Here is a 21,857-nt window from a genome sequence, read left to right on the forward strand (position 1 = left end):
TCATAAGTGTACTGTGAGTTGTTTGTTGTGAAACAGTTAGCTGCTTTTTCTCATACAGAGATTGCTATAATAATTCAGAACTCCTGTAGATCTCTGTGTTGTGTTTTGCACATAAGTCATTATTTTTCAGGACTGTAAGGGTTTGGTGCAGTAACCAGCAGCGAACACAACAATAAATGAGGTTCAATGTATGAAAAACAGCAAGTATACACAACAGGACTGCCTCTGAACTACAGCGAAGCAAATACAAATATTCTGATTCAATTTACCATTGATTTTTCCTTAAAGGTATTGATGACTGACAGTTTTCCTTAGGTTTTAAAAGAATATAGGCGTTTGAGTTCTGGTGGTTTAAGATAATTTTTTTTTTACCCTTGTTGTTTTTGATCATTATCATTACTGTATTTGTGAAAAATACTGGTAACATTTACTGTATTATCAACAGTATTTATTCACATGAGCATTTACCTTGAATTTGTGGAGGATTAAGACTTTTAAAGATTTATTCCACATCATTTTGGACCATTGTTGCTTTCATATCTATGTTAAAAATTTGGGAAAGCTAGAGAAGATAGCAAAAACCACCCTAAAACGCTTAAAGATAAAACAATGATGACTTGTCCTCACCAATCATTTTGTTAGTTTTGATTTTCCCTATACTGATTTTATTAAATTAGCTTAATTTGTGCCCAAAATGGTCCGGGTGCTGCATCTGGAGATGGACATCATATTACCCCCGGTATCATCTTCTTCACTCAAAAACTCAGAATGGACTGAACATAAACATGAGAGATTTCTGGAGTTTTTTCAGCTGCCCCAGGAGAAGGTAAAGTAAAGGGTATGAGGGTATAATGGGTTTGAGGTCCAGGGTTTTTAGATACTGCTGTTTGCTCATAGGTACCAGGGGAAATGATTATATTCTGCACAAAATTCAACAACACCTAATTAACCGTGTCTGTGATTTCACCGTTAATTATGTTTGAAGATCTAATCTCAGAGTCACAAACTGGATTATTTTTGGCTGCAGGCGTCATAAAGAAACGATAGTCACATCCTTGATATTGTACTTGTGTTAAAGGTGTTTACATTCAGCAGTTACTCTAAAATAACTCAGAAAGTTTGAAGGCTGATTCTGCTACTTCGTGCTCTCAACCTTGACCACTTTTAGACAGATAATACAACAATGGTTTACAGTATTTTTCCATCACGGTTATATTCCTGGTAGCGTAGGTGTCTAAACATATCCCAGGTCTAATCCCAGCCTTCATATTGGAAAATACATTTTTACAGAAAAGTTAATCAGTTAAATGAATAAATTACAGTGCTCTTTTGGTGTCTAAGCAGAAATCTCTTAAGGTGGTTTGTGCCAGGGGAATCGTGACCTCATTTTTTTTTTTCTAAATCTGCACTACAACCCAGTTTTTGGCTGCAGTAATCATTACCTCTGCCAAGGAGGTAATGTAATCACCCACATCTGTCTGTTTGTTTGTCTGTCAGCAGGGTTATACAAAAACTACAACTATAGCACCAGTTTTAATAAAACTTGGAAGAGAAGGGAAATGGCAGGGGCCAAGGACAAGCAGCTTAGATTTTGGAGAAGATCCATGAAACGGGATCGATCGTATTTTGTTCTTTTGTTGCTTCTTTTCTAACATTGTGAGATACTAGGATATGTGGTCTTAACATTTTGAGACTTAATATTCTGTCCATTTGTATTTCCTTTTGTCAAAATGAGTCCACATTTCAGATTGTATAGAGTCCCCATAAGATGTTGATGTTTTTTATGTGCTGAAATCCCACTTTCACAGGACCTTGTTTGGGGAAAAATTGCATTACTGTCAATGGAGATGGACAAGAATTTTTTTTAACCCCTGTCTGAATCATGTGTCATTTACACATTACACATCATGTTAATTTACAAGATAATTTTAAGTTAAGAAAGTCATAGTTTGTAAATTTTGTGGAACTATTAGACTATGAAAATACATAAATAGAAAGACTACACAACAGAAAGTCATGGAGGTGATGTCAGCATTACTGTCTCTCTCTCTCTACAGTCTTTTCAAAGTTGCTGTAGATGTCTGTACAGCTTCAACATGACCAGACTGTTGAGATTTTTCCTCTTTTAATATGTTTTCACCTTGCTCTTGTGGACTGTGGTAAAATGTGCCAAGGTAAGGGCTGTTTTGGCGTTGGTAATGTGTCCACTGAGCTGTTTAACACAAAACTATCTTTGCCACAAACCATGACTTTCTTGACTCATACAATTATATTTAAAAGTGTTAAACATCATATTGTGTAAATTGTGGCACAATTCAATCAGTATCAATAAATTATTTGTCTCTACAGTTCATATTTTCTCCAAAGTTACATCTAACAGAGCGCAGGACACACTCTTCAATTTTAATGTGCAAACAGATTTTTTGTAAATGAATGAAAATAAGTCATGTAAAATAAGTGATTTAGTAATTATTGACCCCCTTCAGGTAAATATGTGATAGATGCACCTTTGGCCACAGATCCACCATCTCAGTCAGACTTTCACATCTGGACACTGCGGTTTTACTTCATTTTTCTTTCTATTCAGGTTCTGTCAGGTTGCGTGGGGATAAGGTGTGCACGGTCTTTTCTAAGTCTGCCCACAGATTCTTTGTTGGATTTAGGTCTGGGCTTCGACGTGGTCGCTCCAGAGCATTCACCTTGTTATCTTAAACCATGTCTTTGTAGTTCTTGCTGTTTGCGTCACGCCATTGTCTTACTGGAAAATAAATCTCCCAAGTCGTAGCTCTCTGATTCAGATTGTCCTGTAGGATTTCTCAGTGTTTTGCTGATTTTATTCCACTGTCTTCCTTTACAAGTCTTCCAGGGCCTGCTGTCGAGAATCATCCCCATGCCATGTTGCTGTGATGATGATGATGATGATGATGATGATGATGATGTGTTTTATGTCTGTCAAATGTAGTATTGAATCTGATGGCTGGAAAGCTCCATTTTGTTCTCATCGGATCAAAGAAGCTTCCTCCAGTTGAATTTAGAGTCTCCAGTATACCTTTGGCTGAACTCTAGTCCAACTTTCTTCCACTTTCACCATAAAGTCTCTCCATCTCAGCTGCTGAAGCTTATAACTCCTCCAGTCATCACGGGTATCTTGATGACATAGTTCACTATTCTCTTTCTTTGCGCTGACTGTGGTTGTGATAACAGCCTGCTCTAGGCACATTTACACATGTCCGTTGTTCCCTCCATTGCTTAATAATGGATTTAACTGAACTTGTGGAGATGTTCAGTGCCTTGGAGGTTTTTCCATTCCTCTTGTGACTTATCAGTAACCTTTTCTCAGAGCTGTGTGGACTGTTCTTTTGTCTTCATGGTGTAATTGCAGCCAGGAATACTGATGAACCAGTTACTGGACCTTCCAGACACAGGTTTCTTTATACTACAGTCACTCTGTGGAGACCTTAGTACAAACCCAGGATGAGCACTACTACTAACATCAAATATCTGTACTTCGATTGCTTTACTTTAGTCACTTTCAAGGATGTGAATATTTTTTCAAATCACATGTTTTATATTTTATACTCTTAATTAACTGATGTAAAAAAAAAAAAAAAAAAAAAATGTTTACACTTAGAAAATACAGTTAGAGGTTTTTTTTTTATTTTTCTAATAAAAAAAGGGATATGTAATTGACCAGTATTCCTTTAAATCCATAAAAGCAGTAAAAGGACAAAATATCCAGTGGGTGAATACTATATATGCACTGTATATCTTTAAACCGTCCACTCAACTTATATAATAATAATAATAATAATAATAATAATAATAATAATAATAATAATAATAATGGTAATAATAGTAATAATAATAATACACCACAAATATACTACTTGCAAAGCTTGAATTGGACAAAGAAAAGTCATATATTTCATCAGAAATTATCTCAAAAATGTCTTTAAAACAGTCTGAAGTGTCCTAGACCATTTGATACTGAACAGTGTGCCACTTGGACTAAAGGAATGATCCACATATCCCACCATTAAAACTGTACGGTGGCTCAGAGAAAGCCAGTCTCCTAACCTTTTATTATGTTGTTCTTTTATTGTTCTGTTTGGTGTCTTTTACTTGTCCGTGGACTATAGTTGCAAATTAGCATGTTAACTATAATCCAGTGCCATCTCAGTACAGAATTTTATTAATGTGCACAGTCCCTACCAAATGATAGATAGATAGATAGATAGATAGATAGATAGATAGATAGATAGATAGATAGATAGATAGATAGATAGATAGATAGATAGATAGATAGATAGATAGATAGATAGATAGATAGATAGATAGATAGGCCTTAATATGTGCTTACTAGGTGATGTTTCTAATTTTTTATTCATTTTTTGTGTCTTCAGCCCGACAGAACATATGACCTGAAGATCGGCCAACCCACTGTGTCATACTTTCTGAAGCAGGCAGCGGGGATTGCAAAAGGAGCCGGAAAAACAGGTGAGATCTACCTCCACTCCACTTTACACCTGCTGAGCTTTCCTTGTAATGGACACCCTTCCCTCCCTGATTCTGCTTTGAGGTCTGGTCTGACTGATGTTATATTCATGACCTCTGCAAAGGGAGGAAATGGCAAAGATGGTGCTTTTTGAGAAAAAAAAGAGAATTATGGATTTTCCCCTTTTAATGCTTCAAGCTACTCCAACCTTGTTATCGCTGTTGACTCCCCCCACACCGTCCAGCACACACATCTCTACACACTTTGTCGTTTTTTGTGTGTTAATGGCTCGTAAATTTTTCATGCTGCTTTATTTACACTCCCCCATCTGTCTTGTGTGTGAAGGCCATGAGATAGCGGGGATGGTTTCGGTGAGGGCGGTGTATGAGATCGCTCAGGTGAAAGCCCAGGATGACTGCTTCACAATGAGGAACACCCCTCTGGAGACAGTCGTCAAATCCATCATCGGCTCTGCTCGTTCCCTGGGCATCAAAGTTGTCGACGAGTAAGTTAAGGCATACCATATCAACATGACAGTAACACAAGTAGAGGTGTCAGAAGCTTCCTTAAAAGACATATCTAAATAATTTATCGAGTACACACAGGTTGTACATGTTAATCGCACACACAGACCTGCATGAGAGCGCTGGTTCCATGTGTTGTCTGCAGAGGCTGCTGTGTTTCCCAAATGACCACCAGAGGTCAATGAAGTCAGTGTGAAGTGATCTCAACTGCCACTATGATATCAACGCCTGAAGTAGCTATAGTGTGTCTTTTAGGCTATGTTTAGACAGTAACGATCTGAGGGGGGAAAATCTGTATACAGACGGACACGCAGAAGTGTGTGAAATATCCTATTTATAAATGTGGTATGCACGCCAGGTGGCTTGATTGCATCACCACCACCAAGACCAAGCACCTGCGTTGAACCTTTCTACTTCTCTTCCTGTTCTCTCCTAGTACGAAATAAAATCACAAAACAGGAAACAGAACATCTTCCTTCACTGCTCTCTACTACTCTCTATAAAGATTCGTGACAATTGCTGAAACAACTCTTGGATGTAAATTAGAGCAGCTAGGGCAACTTGAAGGTCTGCCACAGGGAAATAATCTGACATGTTGTTTTTCCTGTACTGACGCGTGCCTGTGACATAAACTCTACACGACAAGAAAACCCAGTTTTGCGTTTTCAACCCTTTAGACGGTGATGCTAGAGTGGAGCATTTTTAAGATTTCCCCTCTGGAAGGTGGTTTCACTTTTTTTTTGCGTTGCCGTCTAAACGAAAGGCACATCTGGTAAAATGTTATGTCATTTTCACCCAAGAGCGTTGTCATGTAAACTGGGCCTTAAAGGGTTTTTAGCCTCATCTGACCATTAAGTACTGAATCAGCCTAGTAACTGAGTAAACATGGCCAGACGTGTAATAATTTAAAAAGTAATTTTTTATTTAATTGAATGATTTACTTCAGTTATACAAAGCTGTATGTAGATGCAGTAAGTTTACATCTAACTAAGCAAAGCAAATTAATTCACCCTTCAGAACTTTTGTTGGTTCTGAACTTATACTGTATATAAAGGTAGATGATACATTAGGTCTGTTGACATGACTATAAAAATCTAATTAACTGGGAGTAATCAGATAATTGTCAGATCTGTCTTGTTTACATGAGCTTCGGAAATGCAATATTTGAAAAACCCTGGATTAAATGTTTCAGTCCATTATCAGATTTCATTCAAAGTACATATGAATGTAGTGATGGTAGATTCAAACTTCCTCTTATTGTCTTCTGCTCACATTTTGACTAAGTCACTTCTGTTTTCTATGATTTTTTTTTTCTAAACACACACTCAGATGTAAAAGAACAAAATAAATCAGATTAATGAATATACATACATGGAGACATCAGAATATTATGGAAAAATCCATGTGTTTTAATCCACGTTCTCATAATCACTGCTGTTATCTTATAAAGCATATCACATTATGCTGCTTACATGATCACTTGAATAATCTGATAACTCCAGAAGTCAGATAATGATCAGATTTTTAGTGTGCATGTAAAGGGGTTCATTTACCCAAGTTATGTAAAGAGAAGCCAAAATGATCACTGTATTTGTAGAATCCTGTTTTATTTAGATGGAACAAGGAAGAAAAACACAAGTGGGAAGCATAAGCCAAACAGTAGGTCAATTTTTATAGATAATAATGATTCTAAAGCCCTATTCACACAGGACTAGTATTATCTGCAGACCTCTGTAATAATTGCAGAGTTCGTCTGTGATCTAAATCCCCTGTAAATTTGCTATGTCTGTAATTTGTAAAGCAAAAATCCATCATATATTACATACCTTATTTCACTAATACGCCCTGTGATTATATCAATCAACGTTGAATCAACATCTATGAGATTTACAGCATTTTTCTTTCTGTCATGCATTTATTCAGTCTATTTCCTGATCAAGGTCCATGGAGGTCAAGTGATGGAGATAAATGAAAGTTTTGAGATAAATGAAAGTGTTTTTGAATAGGAGCTCAGGTGGTTCGTGTCGCAGTACAGCACGAATACTCACTGAAGGAGCAAACTTACAACCCTCAGAAAAGTCACATTTCAGAATATGATGAGATGGGTGACTGCATGACAGCTACAGTAAGGAACATTTTTCTATCTTTAACAGTGATCTGTAAATGGTGAGTCCACCTTTGACATAAGAACAGGGGAATAATAATGAGTTTGTGTAAAAAACAGATGATGGTCAAACACAGACGTTGGGGGTTAATTTGTCACATCATCTACAGCAGTGTTTGTCAATGGGGGCGGGACTACCCCCTAGGGGGTGTTTGTACATCATTGGGGGGCGTTTGGAATGAAAAAGATGAGACGGGGGGTGCTGAGACTGAAATGGGGGGGGGCATTAGTCTGTCTAACTATCCCCCCCCCCCCCCCCCCCCGGTCTTCGGTGGTAACGTCTGTTGCATTCTTCTATCTTCTGTCAGACACACTCTCCCCCTCTTCTTCCACTTCTTTACTTGACAACTTGTCACAGGGAGCACTATGACACCCCCCAGGTCGCTACATTTTTTTTTTTTTTTTTTTGGGGGGGGGCAGGAGGCTCATGAGGACGTAAAGGTGTATTTCTTCAAAAAAGTTTGAGAAACACTGATCTACAGGTTTCACTAGATCAGGTTTCGTTCACTTGTTCCACACGAATTGGGCTTAATATGAATTGTTAATAATAAATGACATGTACTTAAGACTGTCTTTTGCTAAATGTCAGGTGTCAGAGTCACCAGGCAATGTATTGCCTTAGGACACAGGTGTCAAACATGCGGCCCGGGGGCCAAAGCTGGCCCGCCAAAGATTCAGATCTGGCCCTTGGGATGAATTTGTGAAATGCAAAAATTACACTTAAGATATTAACAATCAATGGTGTCAAAATCATTTTAATTCAGGTTCCAACAAACTTTCCTTTTTTAAAAAATGTGAATAACCTGAATAAACATAAACAATCTGAAATGTCTTAAGAGAAGTAAGTGCAATTTTATCAATATTCTGCCTGTTAGTAAATATTTTGTGTTTTTGTAATTGTAAAGTAAGTTGTAATGCACACGTGTAAATGATAAACTTAGGCAAAATATTGTTAAAATTGCACCTGTTTTTCTTAAGACATTTCAAGTTGTCCATGTTAATCAGATTTTTAAGGGAACTTTGTAGATGTAAACATTGACATAATTTAATTTTACTTTTGTCACTGTTATTATTTTAGTGATCGGGCCCACTTGACATCTTATTGGGGTGAATGTGGCCCCTGAACTAAAATGAGTTTGACACCCCTGCCTTAGGATGACTCCCCCTCTTTAATAAATTAACCTCAATGTGAGAATAAGATAGGAGTCATTACTTCAGCGGTTGGGTCACAATAGGAATTTTTCAATTTTCTGCCATAGGTTTGGGACTAGACAGGAGTATTTTTCAGTGGGTGGGATGGCATAGCAGTGAAAATCCCGCCCTCTAATGTCTGCTCGCGCTGCAGCTGTCTGATTAGTTTCCTCACAAATGTGACAGATGCTCAACACAATTACTCATTACAGTTTTCACCCACCCATTTCTATATCTTCGAATGATTTATAATATGACAGCTTAAACACAATCCAGCCTCATTAAATCTACCTAAAAACTGCAGTTATTGGACCTGCATTTTTGTTTTTAGTTTGTTAGTCGTCTGACATGGAGGGAGTGGGATGGTTCTGATCTAAACTGCAGCCATCATGGTGAGATCAGGATGTTTTCGCTTCAGTTTTAGGAGTTTTTGTTGCATCTTCGTATTGTTTATGGTTAGAAGTAAAAGAGGAAGAAGTTGCAGCGTAACATCAGGATCCACTGTTTAATAACCAACTTATGGCAACATTCATAATAAAAATAAAAGTACAAACAATAAAATGAGCAGGTGCAGGATTCTCTGATTAATGAAATTCACTTCAGCTCCTTCTCTACATACTGTGGAACTACTGAGACTCTCCAAGAAACAGAGACAGTAGGAACTGAGAGCGACACAGCGTAAAAACAAAAACAGCATCTGTTTTTCCAGACTGGTAATCATGCCAAACCGATATGGGACTTAAAATCTAAACTCGCTGACGTTCTCAGCGGACATTTAAATATTTGGAGCTTCATTTCCAAAAGGAATTCATATTCATATTCCACTAATTCCAACCTGGACCAGCTTTGTTTAAGTGAAAGCCAGCTCCACACACCTGGTTATTGAGGATTTAGAAATGCACACTCCTCCATGTGATGAGCCACAACATAAAAGAAAAGGACCGGATCCCTGCTTAGACACAGTGTTTTGCTGTGACAAATAACTGTTAGGGAAGAAAAGTCTATAAACAAGAATGAAAATGATTATTAAACCTCTAATACATGATATAGAATCATTAGAAAAATTAGAAACCATATTGATGTGATATTTACCAACTAGTTTCTGTAGAAATTATAGAGTACAACTACTCTTACAACAAAACTAAAATAATATTCTGCAGTAAATCGATAACACTTTTAACATATTTTCATGAACATGAATAGGGATCAGCTCATAGAAATGAACAACTAAAATACATCTATTCAGAGCATTAAATGTGAGCAAATAGGTATCGACTTATAAGTGTATTAAAAATGAAGATGTGACTCTTGTAAATGAGATGATGTTTTAAGTCTAAGATATGAAGTAGATGTAAGCAGGATGTGGTGGCACAAATTCACTTACTTCCAGGATGTATGGAGAAAGAAAAAAACATGCAGCTTTTCTTTCTTTGCACGTCCAGTGGCACTTGTCATAGAACTACTTAATTTTATTCCTAATTTAGAAATTTAGAGTTAAATAAATTAGTTAAATTAGTTCTAAACTAAGTGCTGCTAGAGTCCACGGCCTTTTCAAAGTTATACTGTTGACCATAAAGTTAGAATACCATATGTTTTTTACCTCCTCTCTGATTGTGACCATGTGATTTATTCTTAATAGATGAAGTGTAACTGGGACTCCATATATCATCTTTGCACCTGATCAAAGGTGATTACTGATGCTTAGAAATAGGAATAAAAAGAGGAATGTGTCTGAAAACAGAAGTATTCCAACTTTGTGGTCAACAGTGTGGAACGTAGTCCAGGAATTACACAAAACAAATAGCATTATGCAAATACATTAAAAAACAAAAAACAAAATGCAGAGTTTATCTCATTAGAAACATATGTAATCTGCAAAGCATGCATTCTAAAAGCAACGATGGGCAGATAATAAATGGCTTGATAGAATTACCACATCACATGAAGTTAATATATATCTTTACAAGAATTGAAATGCCTTTTTAATTTATCAACTCAAAATAATACAACTACGGAAACACAAGATTCCTTTTGCATCCAAGAGGTAAATAAAGGAAAATTTGTTGACGAATACAATAGAAATTTTATTTTTTTTGTTGTATATTTTGTAAAAAAAAATTGACTAAAATAGATTACAACTCATCAACTTGATCTCCAAAGAACTGGAATAAACTGGGGTATGTATGACATGTTGTGAAAACAAACAAGTGGTGCCAGGCACAACAAACCCCGCCCCTTGCATGTATTATACCTTATTTTGGCATCGATCCAGCTGATGTCATCATGTCTATACATGTGGTGACGTCAGTGTATTAGTTTCCTCTATATATGTGCCAAGTTTGAAGTAAATTGAAACAAAATTGATGTTTTTATAGACATTTGAAATTTCACCCATTATAAGTAAATGGGAGAAAAAAACAATTGAAAATATTATTAAAAAATTGAAACTTTGACCTACTTTTCCCAAAAAGTAATGGGAAAAGGGTCACTGGCAATCTATGAACCCAATTTGGTATGAATTCAACTAATAGTTTTGCTGCTACAGATATTTTAAATTTGGCCTATTAAAGTAAATGGAGGAAACAAAAGATTTAAAAAATTCATTAAAAATTTGACCCTTGACCTGCTTTTCCCAAAATATAATGACGTCTATTCTGGGTCACTGGCAATCTATAAATCCAATTTGGTATGAATTCAACCTATAGTTTTGTTGCTAGAGTGTTAACAAACAAAGAAACAAACCAAAAACAATACCCCTTGCCTACCTTTGGGGGGCAGGGTAATAATGTTAGAAAAATAAATAAAAATTATACAGTTTTGGACAGATAATAAGGTATTCCATACATCAGCTGAGTCATATAACAAGGCAGTAGAAATCCAAACAGATAATGTGGATGATGTCCTTCAGTGGCTATAACGTATCATCTTATATTAAACTAGAAGAAAAGCCGTAAATGACTGTCTGTTAGAAAACAGGACTCAGATGAGGATTTCAAAGAATGATGATACAGAATGATGAAACAGAGGAGGAACAGGATTAGTCTCTGATTCATTACAGTAAAATAAATGTTAAACTCCTCAGTAGTGCCTTATGAATTTATGCCATCTGCGATCATGTCACATCCTTATACGATCTGTCTCTGAAAGCAGCGAACAGAAAGCCTGTCCGATAACATCAGTGTCACATCCTGATGAGACACAATCTATTAGTTTTAGAGCGTCAGTCGTTATTGTTTTCTACAGTTTGTAGAGTCGACACTGTAAGACACCTCATTGTAGATTAATCTCTGGACAATCAGTGTTCTCCATAAAGATGTGTCAACTGAAGCACATACTGTAAGACTTTAGTTAAATTAATTGCAGATATAAAATCCTTTACAACAAAGGATAATGAGTGTGTAAAAGCAAACCAGAGCTGCCATTTGATCTAATTGTTCACTGTATTTCTTATGTCTGTTTTACTCGTCTTCCGTTCTGTTTTTATCAGAATGAAATCTATGTATTTTTTGTTATTTCTGCATCTATCTCTGCATGTAAAAGCCCCACAGCTCTGACCTCTCATCATTTCCCTGAGGTAGAATGGTGTCAGAGTTTTTCTTATAAAAATCCATGAATTCTGGTGGTTCATTATCATGTTTGTGTCTGCTGCTGCTTTGTTTTGTTGTTAATGATCTTCAACCTTCCCCCTTTGATTTTCTTCCTGACTTAAAGATTTTATACTTTCCCCAGAATGCCTTTTCACATCCATTAGTTAGAAACGTACTATGTCTCATGGCTGCAGAACGTTATGATTTATTGAGAATGCTGTCTGCAGAGAAATGGGTATCTTTGCCTGTTTCGCTATGAATTTGTCCCTGGATACTTGTTGAAAACTGGTGCACTGTGGAAAAGAAGCGTTAGGTCTTTGATGTTAACAAAATGATGCCAAAAACTATATTGTATGAACTTTCTTGAAGGTTGAAAGGCTGAAAGGTCGATGCATCTCCACTGCACACATCTTTTCATCTGCTTTTGTCCGGTTACATTAAAAAAGACCTGCAGGGAACATCGAGCTATTACTTTTTAACTGTGTTTTACTGAGACCTGGATTCTCCTCTAACAGTAACTCATCCGAAGTAGCTGAATATCACTTTTTATCACCTTTTTTCTCTCTTCCTCCTCCTTTTTAGCCTCTCAGCTGAAGAGTACAAAGTCTTCTTGGAGCAAAGGGAGGAGAAGCTGAAAGCTGATGCAGCAGCCGCCGCCGCAGCCGAGGCTTCAGCAGGCAAAAAGAAATAAAGACCTCCAATACGCTGATTCCCCATTCCTATTTATACTGAGTTTGTACATGAAACCCATTCATATGAAACACGTTACCGCTGTATATGTCTCATCTTAATAAACAAAACATGTCAGATTTTCCTGTGTCATCGTTTACCTTTTTAACTTTGTTTTCTTTAATCTAAGAACGCTTTTAGTCTTTTAGAAGAATGTAATAGACTTAACATTACCTTTTACATTTTGGAAACAAAAGCAGCCGCTTTGAAATCAAAATTATTTATGACCCTGACTGATTCATTTCCACTGAGCCAAACTAATGAAACTGTAATTGCCTTGTCTTCAACTTGTACATTCAGTCTCTTTGATGTTATTATCTATTATTAACACTTCTGAAGGCAATTTGGCTTCTTATCAACTTGTGCAGACATTTTCCCTTCACATTTCTCACTGTAGGATCTGAACAACTCAGCATATTGATTATTGCAATAATAATCCCATGGTTCAAGGGCTGTATTTATGTTTTATTGACTTTTGGTCAAAGTTGTACTCCGTCACATATTTCTACAGTATCCACATAAATTGTTATGAAACTAATTAAACTAACACCTTCAACTTATGAGTTAGTTTTAGATGTAGAGTTTCAAGAGTTCAAACTGAAGATGGCCATTTCAGTCTGTTCAGTCAGTTGTCTTCCATGTTGTTCCAGGGCTGTTGGTGTTGCTGAGCTCACCATTAGATTCTTTATCTTTAACAATGTACCAAATTATTGATTTTCTAACTGCTAAAATTTTCTGCTATCTCTGATACATTTATTTTGTTTTTTTCAGCTGAATGACACCCTCCTTCACTTGCATTGACATTTCTTCAGATCTCATACTGAGAATTCATCAGCTACTAAATGTAAATTCAACATCTGAAATCAACTTCAGGCCTTTTTTAAGCCTCACTTGTCATATAATAACCAGGGAACATGACACATCTGGACATGAAGCTGCTTGTCAGTCAGTTGTTGGAGGGACTGTATGAAGGGTTGTAATTCCTAAAGTCTTAATGCAATATTTTTGCTAAACTCCTCGAATTACATCTAAAAGTCACGACTTCAGTCACATTTTCATTGTTTCATTTCAGATCCACTGTGGTGGTGTAAACATTTGTGTCACTGTCCAAATATATATGGACCTGACTGTGTCTTAGTTCTTGCTGGCATTGCTTCTACATACTGGAGATTTCCTGTGTTTTACTTTAGATCATTATACTCTAGATGTTTATAAGTTTTGGACAAAGCAAGATATTTTTGAAAATAAAACAAAAAATAAATAAATAAATAAACTCTGGGATTTTTAGGAGTATAAATTCTTGATTGTTTAATTTAAAGTCTAGTGAGAGATTTGTCAGTATAAATATTGATTGATCTTAGTCATTAGTTGCACAACACAATATCAAACAGCTCATTGCTTTAATGTCCTTGTATTTTCCCATATTTGTTTCATGTATCAATATTGGTATTCTTTCTTAAGCAAGAAAATTCTTAACACCACATAAACTAATATGGATGAATATATATATATATATATATATATATATATATATATATATATATATATATATATATATATATATATATATATAATTATTATACATATAATACAGTATATTAATACCAATATATGGATGCCAATTATGGATAAAATCTCAATCTGAATCTCATTTGTTTGATACAGTTTCCACATGCTTGTATTTAAACCCAATATTTAATTTACAATACTAATATTTCAGTTTCAAATATTTGTCCCCTATCTGGGGCCATATTTTCACTCTTAACTTTTATAAAGCTTTGGACAGTGTCTCCAGCGTCCCTGCTTACAAAACTATGTCCTGAAGCCTGGCCTCTGTATGACCTTTTTCTTGCATGGCTTATTACATGTAATAATAATGATTTGCTCTTTTCTGGTGCAGTGTGTGTGTTTGCCAGCAGATAGCAGCAGTTACCAAAGTACCACTACTGTTCACTGCTCATCTTCACTCCATCACAGACACTGCAGTAAGTAGTGATAGAACTTAATATTCAAATGTTTTTGACACCTTAGAAAGGGTTTGGTTTATCAGATCCATTAAATGTGTTCAATACTTTGGCCTAAGGTATGACCGTGGAAGAGGAATGTAAAAAATTAATGATATAGCCTCACATTATGACAGTCATGTCCTTACATCTTCTATCACAGTTTACATGAAACTGGTTTATCTGGGTGTGTTTTTCTGTCATTTGGATTTGGTTCCCATTTCCATCCTGTGGCAGCAGATCATCAGTTTGTCCCACATCCCTCTTTTCCGTACTGTACCTCTAATTTTAGCCTCCCCTCACTCTTTCTTTGTCTCCCCTCTCTCTCCAGCCCTCCCCTCTCTGAAGCTTCTGAATGGAGGCTGAGAATAGCAGGAGGCTGCTTTAGTCAGAGCTCTTGAGCAGGAATGCCTATATATGGAGTCTTACACGGTACCGAGCACTGATAGAGTTGCAGGTACATCGTGTGAATGTGGGCAACTGTGATTTGTAAAGAGGGGTGGTGGGGGGGTCATATGCCTACTATTATGTGTATGTGCATCATCATAAGTGGGAGGTGACTGTGCACGCAAAAACCTCGATGCCAAGTGTGTGCGTCAGTCTGAGTCAGATAGTGTCTCATTCTGTCTCGTCATGTGTGTGCGTCAGTGCTGTTGCTGAGCGAAACTCGCTCCAGGGGAAGAAATGGAGGAGAGTGGAAGGGAGGGAGGAAAAGAGGCACGGGAGGTGGGATGATGATGGTGGTGATGATGAGGCTGAGGGAGGAACAGGGGGCTTCGTTCTGACGACACAAATGCATCAGCAGCATTAAGTGCACTTTAATATAAATGCATTTGTATGACAACCAAATACACTTATAAGCATCACAATAGAACACTGATCCACAATGTCCATTCTGCAGTAAGTAAGATGTTCTGAATATATTCCATCTTATGCAATAAAAATCTCTTTCTTATATGTACAGACCAATAACTGTTTCATACAAATGTACAAATGTGTACAGCCTTTCTGAAAAGAACATATGCCTATATCCACAGACATAATGCATATGCATTAACATCATTTTCAAATGTCACACATACAATATAATAATTTTACACGTATATTAACTTAGCCTTGAATAGCTAGAACGTAGGAATCAATCCTTTACTTGACCGTAGACAACTCTACGTGAGCATGTCGACACCATGGGAATAGTACCATTCTCAACCCGTGTCGCTTGGTAACTGAATAGAAATAGCACCCCATCCATATTTTCATTTTTTAAAACAAAACTTTTGTATTCTAACCCCTCTCAAAAAAGAAGAATCACTCATTCACATAGTCAATTGTGCCTGACTACACCGCACTCCAGTGGAGCAACGATGTAACTGTCCATTTGTAATGGACATGGATAAAGAGTTCAGAGTTCAGCAGGTCAGGGCCGTTTCAGGCACACAGGAGCCGCTATAAGCTGCCAGCATTGCAAATATTGATGCTGCAAGAATATCCAGCCAACTGCCCTCAGGCCAAGGGTGACCTGAAGAGCCCACATTCAGAGTCTAATGTACAGTACAGCGTAGCAGTGGATTTGTGGCATGATCAGAGCTCCGGCAAACTTCCAGACAATCTCTGTTTGGTGTTAACATCTCATAATGCAATGGACACCGTCAACATTGTTGAGATCTTCACATGCCAGGATCTCTTCACATGTTTTCTTTTTTGTTTGCACATCACATTGATACACAAGATTTTAGATGGAGTGATAAATATGAAATGTTAAAGGTCTGAAGCAGCAAACTCAAAGCTCAAAGTATTTCAGGTTTAAATTGAATACTGTTTCTGGGTTATGATGTAGCCTTCAAGGCTGTGTGGATCAAGTGCTTTCAAATCAGAGCTGAAGGACTGAATACTGGACATGAGAGTTCAGTGAGAAATCTCTTTCCTCATTTGATGTATTGATAGTGGTTTTCCTAAGGCTATAAAACTCTGTAAACATTTGACTTCCGATACATTTGAGGTTTGGGTTTGCGTTGCTGCATGTCAAGCAAAAGTGCTATAATTCATCTCTCTATTGAAATAGCAAGAAATGTATTTTTAACTTTTGTTCACAACAGATTTTTCACTACGAGTGAATACAAGTGCGCGTCTGGAAGTTAAACAGCGCTTACAAAGTTCAGAGATGTTTCTCTGTCTGATCATATTTGAAGCTTGTATAACAGAGAAGCTGTAATACACCAGATGGACCCAGAACCCAGTCAGTTATGGGTCCATGCGGTTGCACCATCATGTAAATGTTGCACCGGTTTTGTAGTAGTATACAGATTATGACTGAACAAAAATATAAAGCCAATCTTTGTTCTTAGGAGACATGTAGGAGTTAAAGTCCTTAAGTTTTATATACATTATGTATATTTATACACTTAATTATTTTTTACTTTTCAGTAAAAGGGGCTCCACAAAATATGACAATATGCCATACTTAATGAAGTAAGTCACAGACTTATTTTAGAACGGAGGAACACTTCCACTCCCATCTGAAAGACAATGAAAAAGAGAGAAAGAATAAATTAGAAAAGCATTCTTTGAAAATATTTGTATACTTTTTCAAATAAAACTTTGCTGAAAATGAGAGAAGAATTGCAGCGATTCTCACCTTTGTGGAAGCACTGTGGCGATGGATGACATTGGAGTTGATACAACTCAGGTTGTTGCCCTAAGCCAGGGGTGATCGAGGCACCTGCCCCAAACATGGGTTCCAGGACGGCCAGTTCCTCCAGGAGGGACTGAGAGCAAGACATGGCGGGCGTGGGCGAGGCGATGGGCGTGGAGGTGACAGGGCTGGGGGACGCAGTGAGGATGAGGGGAGGGGAAGCTGGAATGGAGGAGCAGGAGGACACAGGAGATGACACCACCTCAATCTCCATTGCTTCCTCCACTAGCCCCTCCCCTTCCGCCTTCACCCCAGCCTCAGCAACCGCAGTCGCCCCGCACCCAGCCATGGAGTTACATTGCGCCGATTGGACGCTACAGAAGTGGCCCACTCCCTCAAACTGGGAGGGTTGGTGCCAGCACACTGGGGTTTGAGGAGAGTTTGGGCTGCAGGGATGGGGTACAGGAGAGGATGATGGGGAGGGTGCGGAGAGACCAGGGGACTGGGGAGGAGCAAAATCATCTTGGAGGAGGGTTTCTAGGATGCTCTCTTCAAACAGAGAGTCATCGTCATCAAGGAAGATGGGAATGTCCAGACCTCTCCAAGTCTTGATGGGATAAAACTCCCTAAGCATGTGGACTGAATCATCAGCATTTTCTATGGCAGGGGACAGGAAAGGGGAGGGAGGGCAGGAGGAAGGGGACATGGATGGGGGAGAGAGTTTGGACAAGAGTGGATCCAGATAGAATCCCTCTGCCAGTGAGCTGATATGTTGAGCTAAGAGGGAGATTTCTGCCCTCTCCTTCTCCCTCTCTCTCTCCACAGAGAAGAAGGAGAGACAGGGCTGTTTGCCAGGTGAAGCCTCAGGGGTCAGAAGGCCCTCGGGGGGACACTGGAGGGGGCCCAGGGGTACGTCTACATACAGGGGGCCCCGGACCTCAGGCAGGGTCATTACTGTGCAGTCGCCATCTCCAGGGCTGTCAGGTGTGGGGGGCAGTTTTTCATAAAGAGAGCCACTGCAGGGCTCGATGGGGAAGAGAAGATCAGTGGATGGGGCGGGAAGTGCCAGAGGGAGCTTTGTGGACAGAGTGGTGGGGGGAGCGGGGCTGGATGCTGTGGTTGGAGGGGCTGAGGGAGAAGCTGAGGAGGCCATGGAGGTGGTGGAAGTAGCTGTCGTAGCACTGGGTGGAGGGGTGGTAGTGCCAGTTGGGTCAAAACTGAAATGGGGCTCACCAAAGGGGAAGCTGGCCCCACCAATCTGGGGGGTGTAGGGTGGGGTGCACACAAACTCTTTGGTCTGCTGAGCTTGTGAGGTGGGGACTGGAGGGAGGGGGAGGGGGAGAGCTGGCAGTGGTGGGTCGAGCTGAAAGGAGGGGGGCAGGAGGATGTTCTGAGTTAAAAAGTCTAAGTCTGCTACTGTTTCAACAGTGACTGGAGTGGGGGACGAGGCAGCCGATGGGCTTTCATCAGGGCCGGTAGGATGCTGTTGGAAGAAGCTGTCTTCCTCCAGGGAGGAGATACTGGAGCGAGGGTCTCCCTCCAGCTGCATGGCCTCAGCAGTAGAGCTCCCTGGTTCATCAGAGGAGCCGACACTGCAGCCAGCAGTGCTGAAGTCAAAGGACTGGGCGGACAGACCACTGCTGCCAGGGGTGAAGACCTGGTCTGGGCTGGACAGGGTCTCTGGGGACTGCAGACTCAGACTCTCCTGTTGAGAAGTACCTGCACTCAGAACCAGAGTCAGCTGGGTCTGCTCTGAGCTGAGCTGTTGGCGCACTGCCCAAGCCTCAGAGTCACTGTAAGAGAAAAAGTAGAAACCCAGAGTTAGCTTTGTGTGTTTTGTATTTCATCCATATATTGAATGGGTGACGGGCAGATAAAACGGGTACCTGATAATGTAGTTGTTGCTGCTGATGGGGATTTCTCCAGGTTGCAGCTGAAGAACCATGTAGAGCCAAACCCACGACTGGTCTTGAGTGTGGACACGAACCACCATTTCAGCTCTGCCCTCTCCTCCTTCTCTCACTGTTGAAAAACAGAAACAGTTGTTGGCATCACTTTGTAATCCTATTAATCATCCCAGTGTTTTTCTCAGTGTTGATGTGCCAGTAGGCACACAGTGTGTAATTGTGTGGGCATGTATGGTTGTAAAATGGTGTGTGATGGTAGGTATGTGTGAAGAATACACTTACATAGGCTGCGGTGCTGAGCGGAGGCATGTGACAGATCTTGTGGGTGGAGGAGGCTGTACCAGGAGCGAGAGCGTAAAGCTGTCACATCAAAGCCAAGATAGGCGCTTACACTGCAGGGTAGAGTGGGTGGTGACACGTTAGAAGGATAGTGGTTTACTCCTATAGTTCTCAAACAAATGGATTTAATTAAGTAGCAAACTCGTATTTTCAAGCAACAGGTGGGGTGGTCTTACCTGTCCTGGGCAGTCTGCAGCCTCATGTCCCGACCGTGCTGAGAGTGGAAACAGGCCAGGAATAAGTTGGTCTCAGCCAGGGGAGGTGTGGAGGTGGACTCCCTTTCTGCCACCGGGCTGGAGCGGGTTGGGTGGGGCTCCAAAGGGGAGCAGAAACACACCCAGACCGGGTTGGAGGTCCAGTAAGACCCGGCAGCAGGAGAGGAGGATGGAGGAGAGAGGCAGCGAGCTCGGATCAGAACCAGCTTGTTCCCAGCACTCTGCCTCCGCACGGACTTAGACGTGTTAAAACGACAGCGAAAGAGTCGGTCTGTGGGAGAGGAGAGAGAGGAGGCTCATTACACATTATGTTCGTTTATAATACAAGAAAAACACATTTAAGTCATTTTTTTTGTTTATTATATATTCTTACCCATCTCAAGTGATGAAGAGGTTGACAGATTGGTCCTCATGATGAAGTGATCTGAGGCATCGATGATATCGTACACACTGTCCCCCTGAGCCACAAGATCCACCTGAAAAATACACACAAAATCATTATTTATGAAGCTCATACCGGAGCTGGAACAGAAGTACTCGGTGGATTGACCTTGTGGAGACTCACCATTGAGTGGCCGAGGTGCTCAGAGACGCTGTCCGACAGGTACAGGAGCTTCCCTTCCCCAGTCAACAGCATCAGAAACCCTGGCAGCGCCTGCATCAACTCCGACAGTTCGTGAAAAGACAGAAATCCTGTGGTCTCTTCAGAAGCAGTTCCCGCTTCTGCAGATAAACATGATGCAGAAAAGAAAACAACACAAAGACACCGAAATTGTTATTACAGTGAAACGTACTATTAAAATACACCTGTTTCCCGTAATAAAATAGTGGCCGCAGTGTTTCAGCACCATGGATAGCGGTGCGGCTGTCATTTTCCACTAAAGCTCTTCAGCACCACGGACAGCGACACAACTGCGGCTATTTTAACGCCTTCATCATCTCATATATTCTTCAATGTTCACAAATTACCCACAACTATACAGATTATCCAGAAATAATGTCTATGTCGACGCAATTGTCTGCGATGCCACTTGTTGATTCAATAACTGCGAGAAACTGCAGTGTGTCTATGCAGCAGATTTATCAACAGGTCGTTGGATTCAGAGTAGAGTCGCTCTTACCTTGGGTGAAGAACACGGATTTCCTCGTGTACATGCAGGCAAGTGACATGATGTGCAGGTATGAGAGCCGCGCTTTATCGGCATCAGATATGGGCAACAAGTCCTTCAGGTTCCGGATCTCGGCGTTGATCTGGTCCCGTCGAGCCTTGGATGCTCCTTTGGTTGAGCGGTACATTGTGGTCTGTTGTTGCAGTGAACTATCGAAATTCCTCCAGATGTTAGTTGGAGAGTTGTTGTGAGCGGAGTGTTGGTAGACGTCGTGCCTCGGCTGAAGTCTGGGTGCCCTGTCTCCGAGATGTATTAAGAGACGGGTTGTCAAAGTGCAAAGCTCTGAGGTGTGTTATTGGACTTTCATCTCATCTCTCTTTTTTCCAGAGTAAGGTTTAAAAACCTTCTCCTGTCCTTTCTCCGTGGGCTTTAGCTCCGCCACAGCGTCCAGCTCGGATGCTGGCCGGCTGCTAGATGGCTGTCCCTCCTTTCGGAGTGCAGGTGAATCGGCGGCTGTGGTAGCCGTCTGTCGAACACAAGTCCGGAACCCGTAAATCTGGTTGAGGGACTCTGCTCGCCGGTCACTTATATAGCCTGGGACTCCGCCGGAGTAGGGGGGCTCCCAACGCACCAACACCGACGTAAAACGGAGGGAGGGGGGTGGAGGAGAGGGGGGGCCGAGGGGGATGGATGTGTCTCATATCAGTGTTAGCGGTGGTGAAGCTCTCCCCCTCCCGCTCCCGTGCCCTCTCCTCTCGGTGACTCTTCCTCGACGTCAGCTCTTCCCTCTACTCGGTGATGACGTCGGGCTGAAATCGGGAGCTCCGGCGACGCAAAAAGCCCGATTTGGACAAAACCGAGTAAGGGGCGGAGCAAGCGTAAAACGTAAACGGAGTCACCGGACTCCGGTGTATTGGAGGAGGAGGGGGTGCATGGGGGGATGGGAAGACTGGGCTGCATAC

General features: G+C 40.1%; 2 protein-coding genes across 2 annotated transcripts in view; one reads left to right on the plus strand and one right to left on the minus strand.

Annotated features, from left to right (window-relative positions):
* The window catches only part of mrpl11 (mitochondrial ribosomal protein L11), a 58,073-nt gene extending 45,300 nt beyond the window's left edge, over positions 1-12,773 (plus strand). The window contains exons 4-6 of the mRNA XM_030145723.1: positions 4,404-4,497; positions 4,841-5,000; positions 12,544-12,773. Coding sequence (XP_030001583.1) covers positions 4,404-4,497; positions 4,841-5,000; positions 12,544-12,652 — 363 coding nt within the window. The 3' untranslated portion in view covers positions 12,653-12,773. The remainder of the gene's footprint in view (positions 1-4,403; positions 4,498-4,840; positions 5,001-12,543) is intronic.
* Positions 12,774-15,493: 2,720 nt separating this feature from the next.
* npas4a (neuronal PAS domain protein 4a) lies at positions 15,494-21,436 on the minus strand. Its single transcript, XM_030144651.1, has 8 exons — positions 20,908-21,436; positions 20,352-20,509; positions 20,160-20,262; positions 19,748-20,057; positions 19,515-19,624; positions 19,212-19,347; positions 17,329-19,118; positions 15,494-17,209 (listed from the first exon to the last, which is right to left on the minus strand). Exons 1-8 carry the CDS (start codon positions 21,080-21,082, stop codon positions 17,181-17,183), a joined length of 2,811 nt encoding a protein of 936 aa, XP_030000511.1. The 5' UTR covers positions 21,083-21,436; the 3' UTR covers positions 15,494-17,180.
* Positions 21,437-21,857: the final 421 nt, after the last annotated feature.

Source organism: Sphaeramia orbicularis, chromosome 10 (genome assembly GCF_902148855.1).
Source record: "Sphaeramia orbicularis chromosome 10, fSphaOr1.1, whole genome shotgun sequence".
Taxonomy (NCBI): Eukaryota; Metazoa; Chordata; class Actinopteri; order Kurtiformes; family Apogonidae; genus Sphaeramia; species Sphaeramia orbicularis.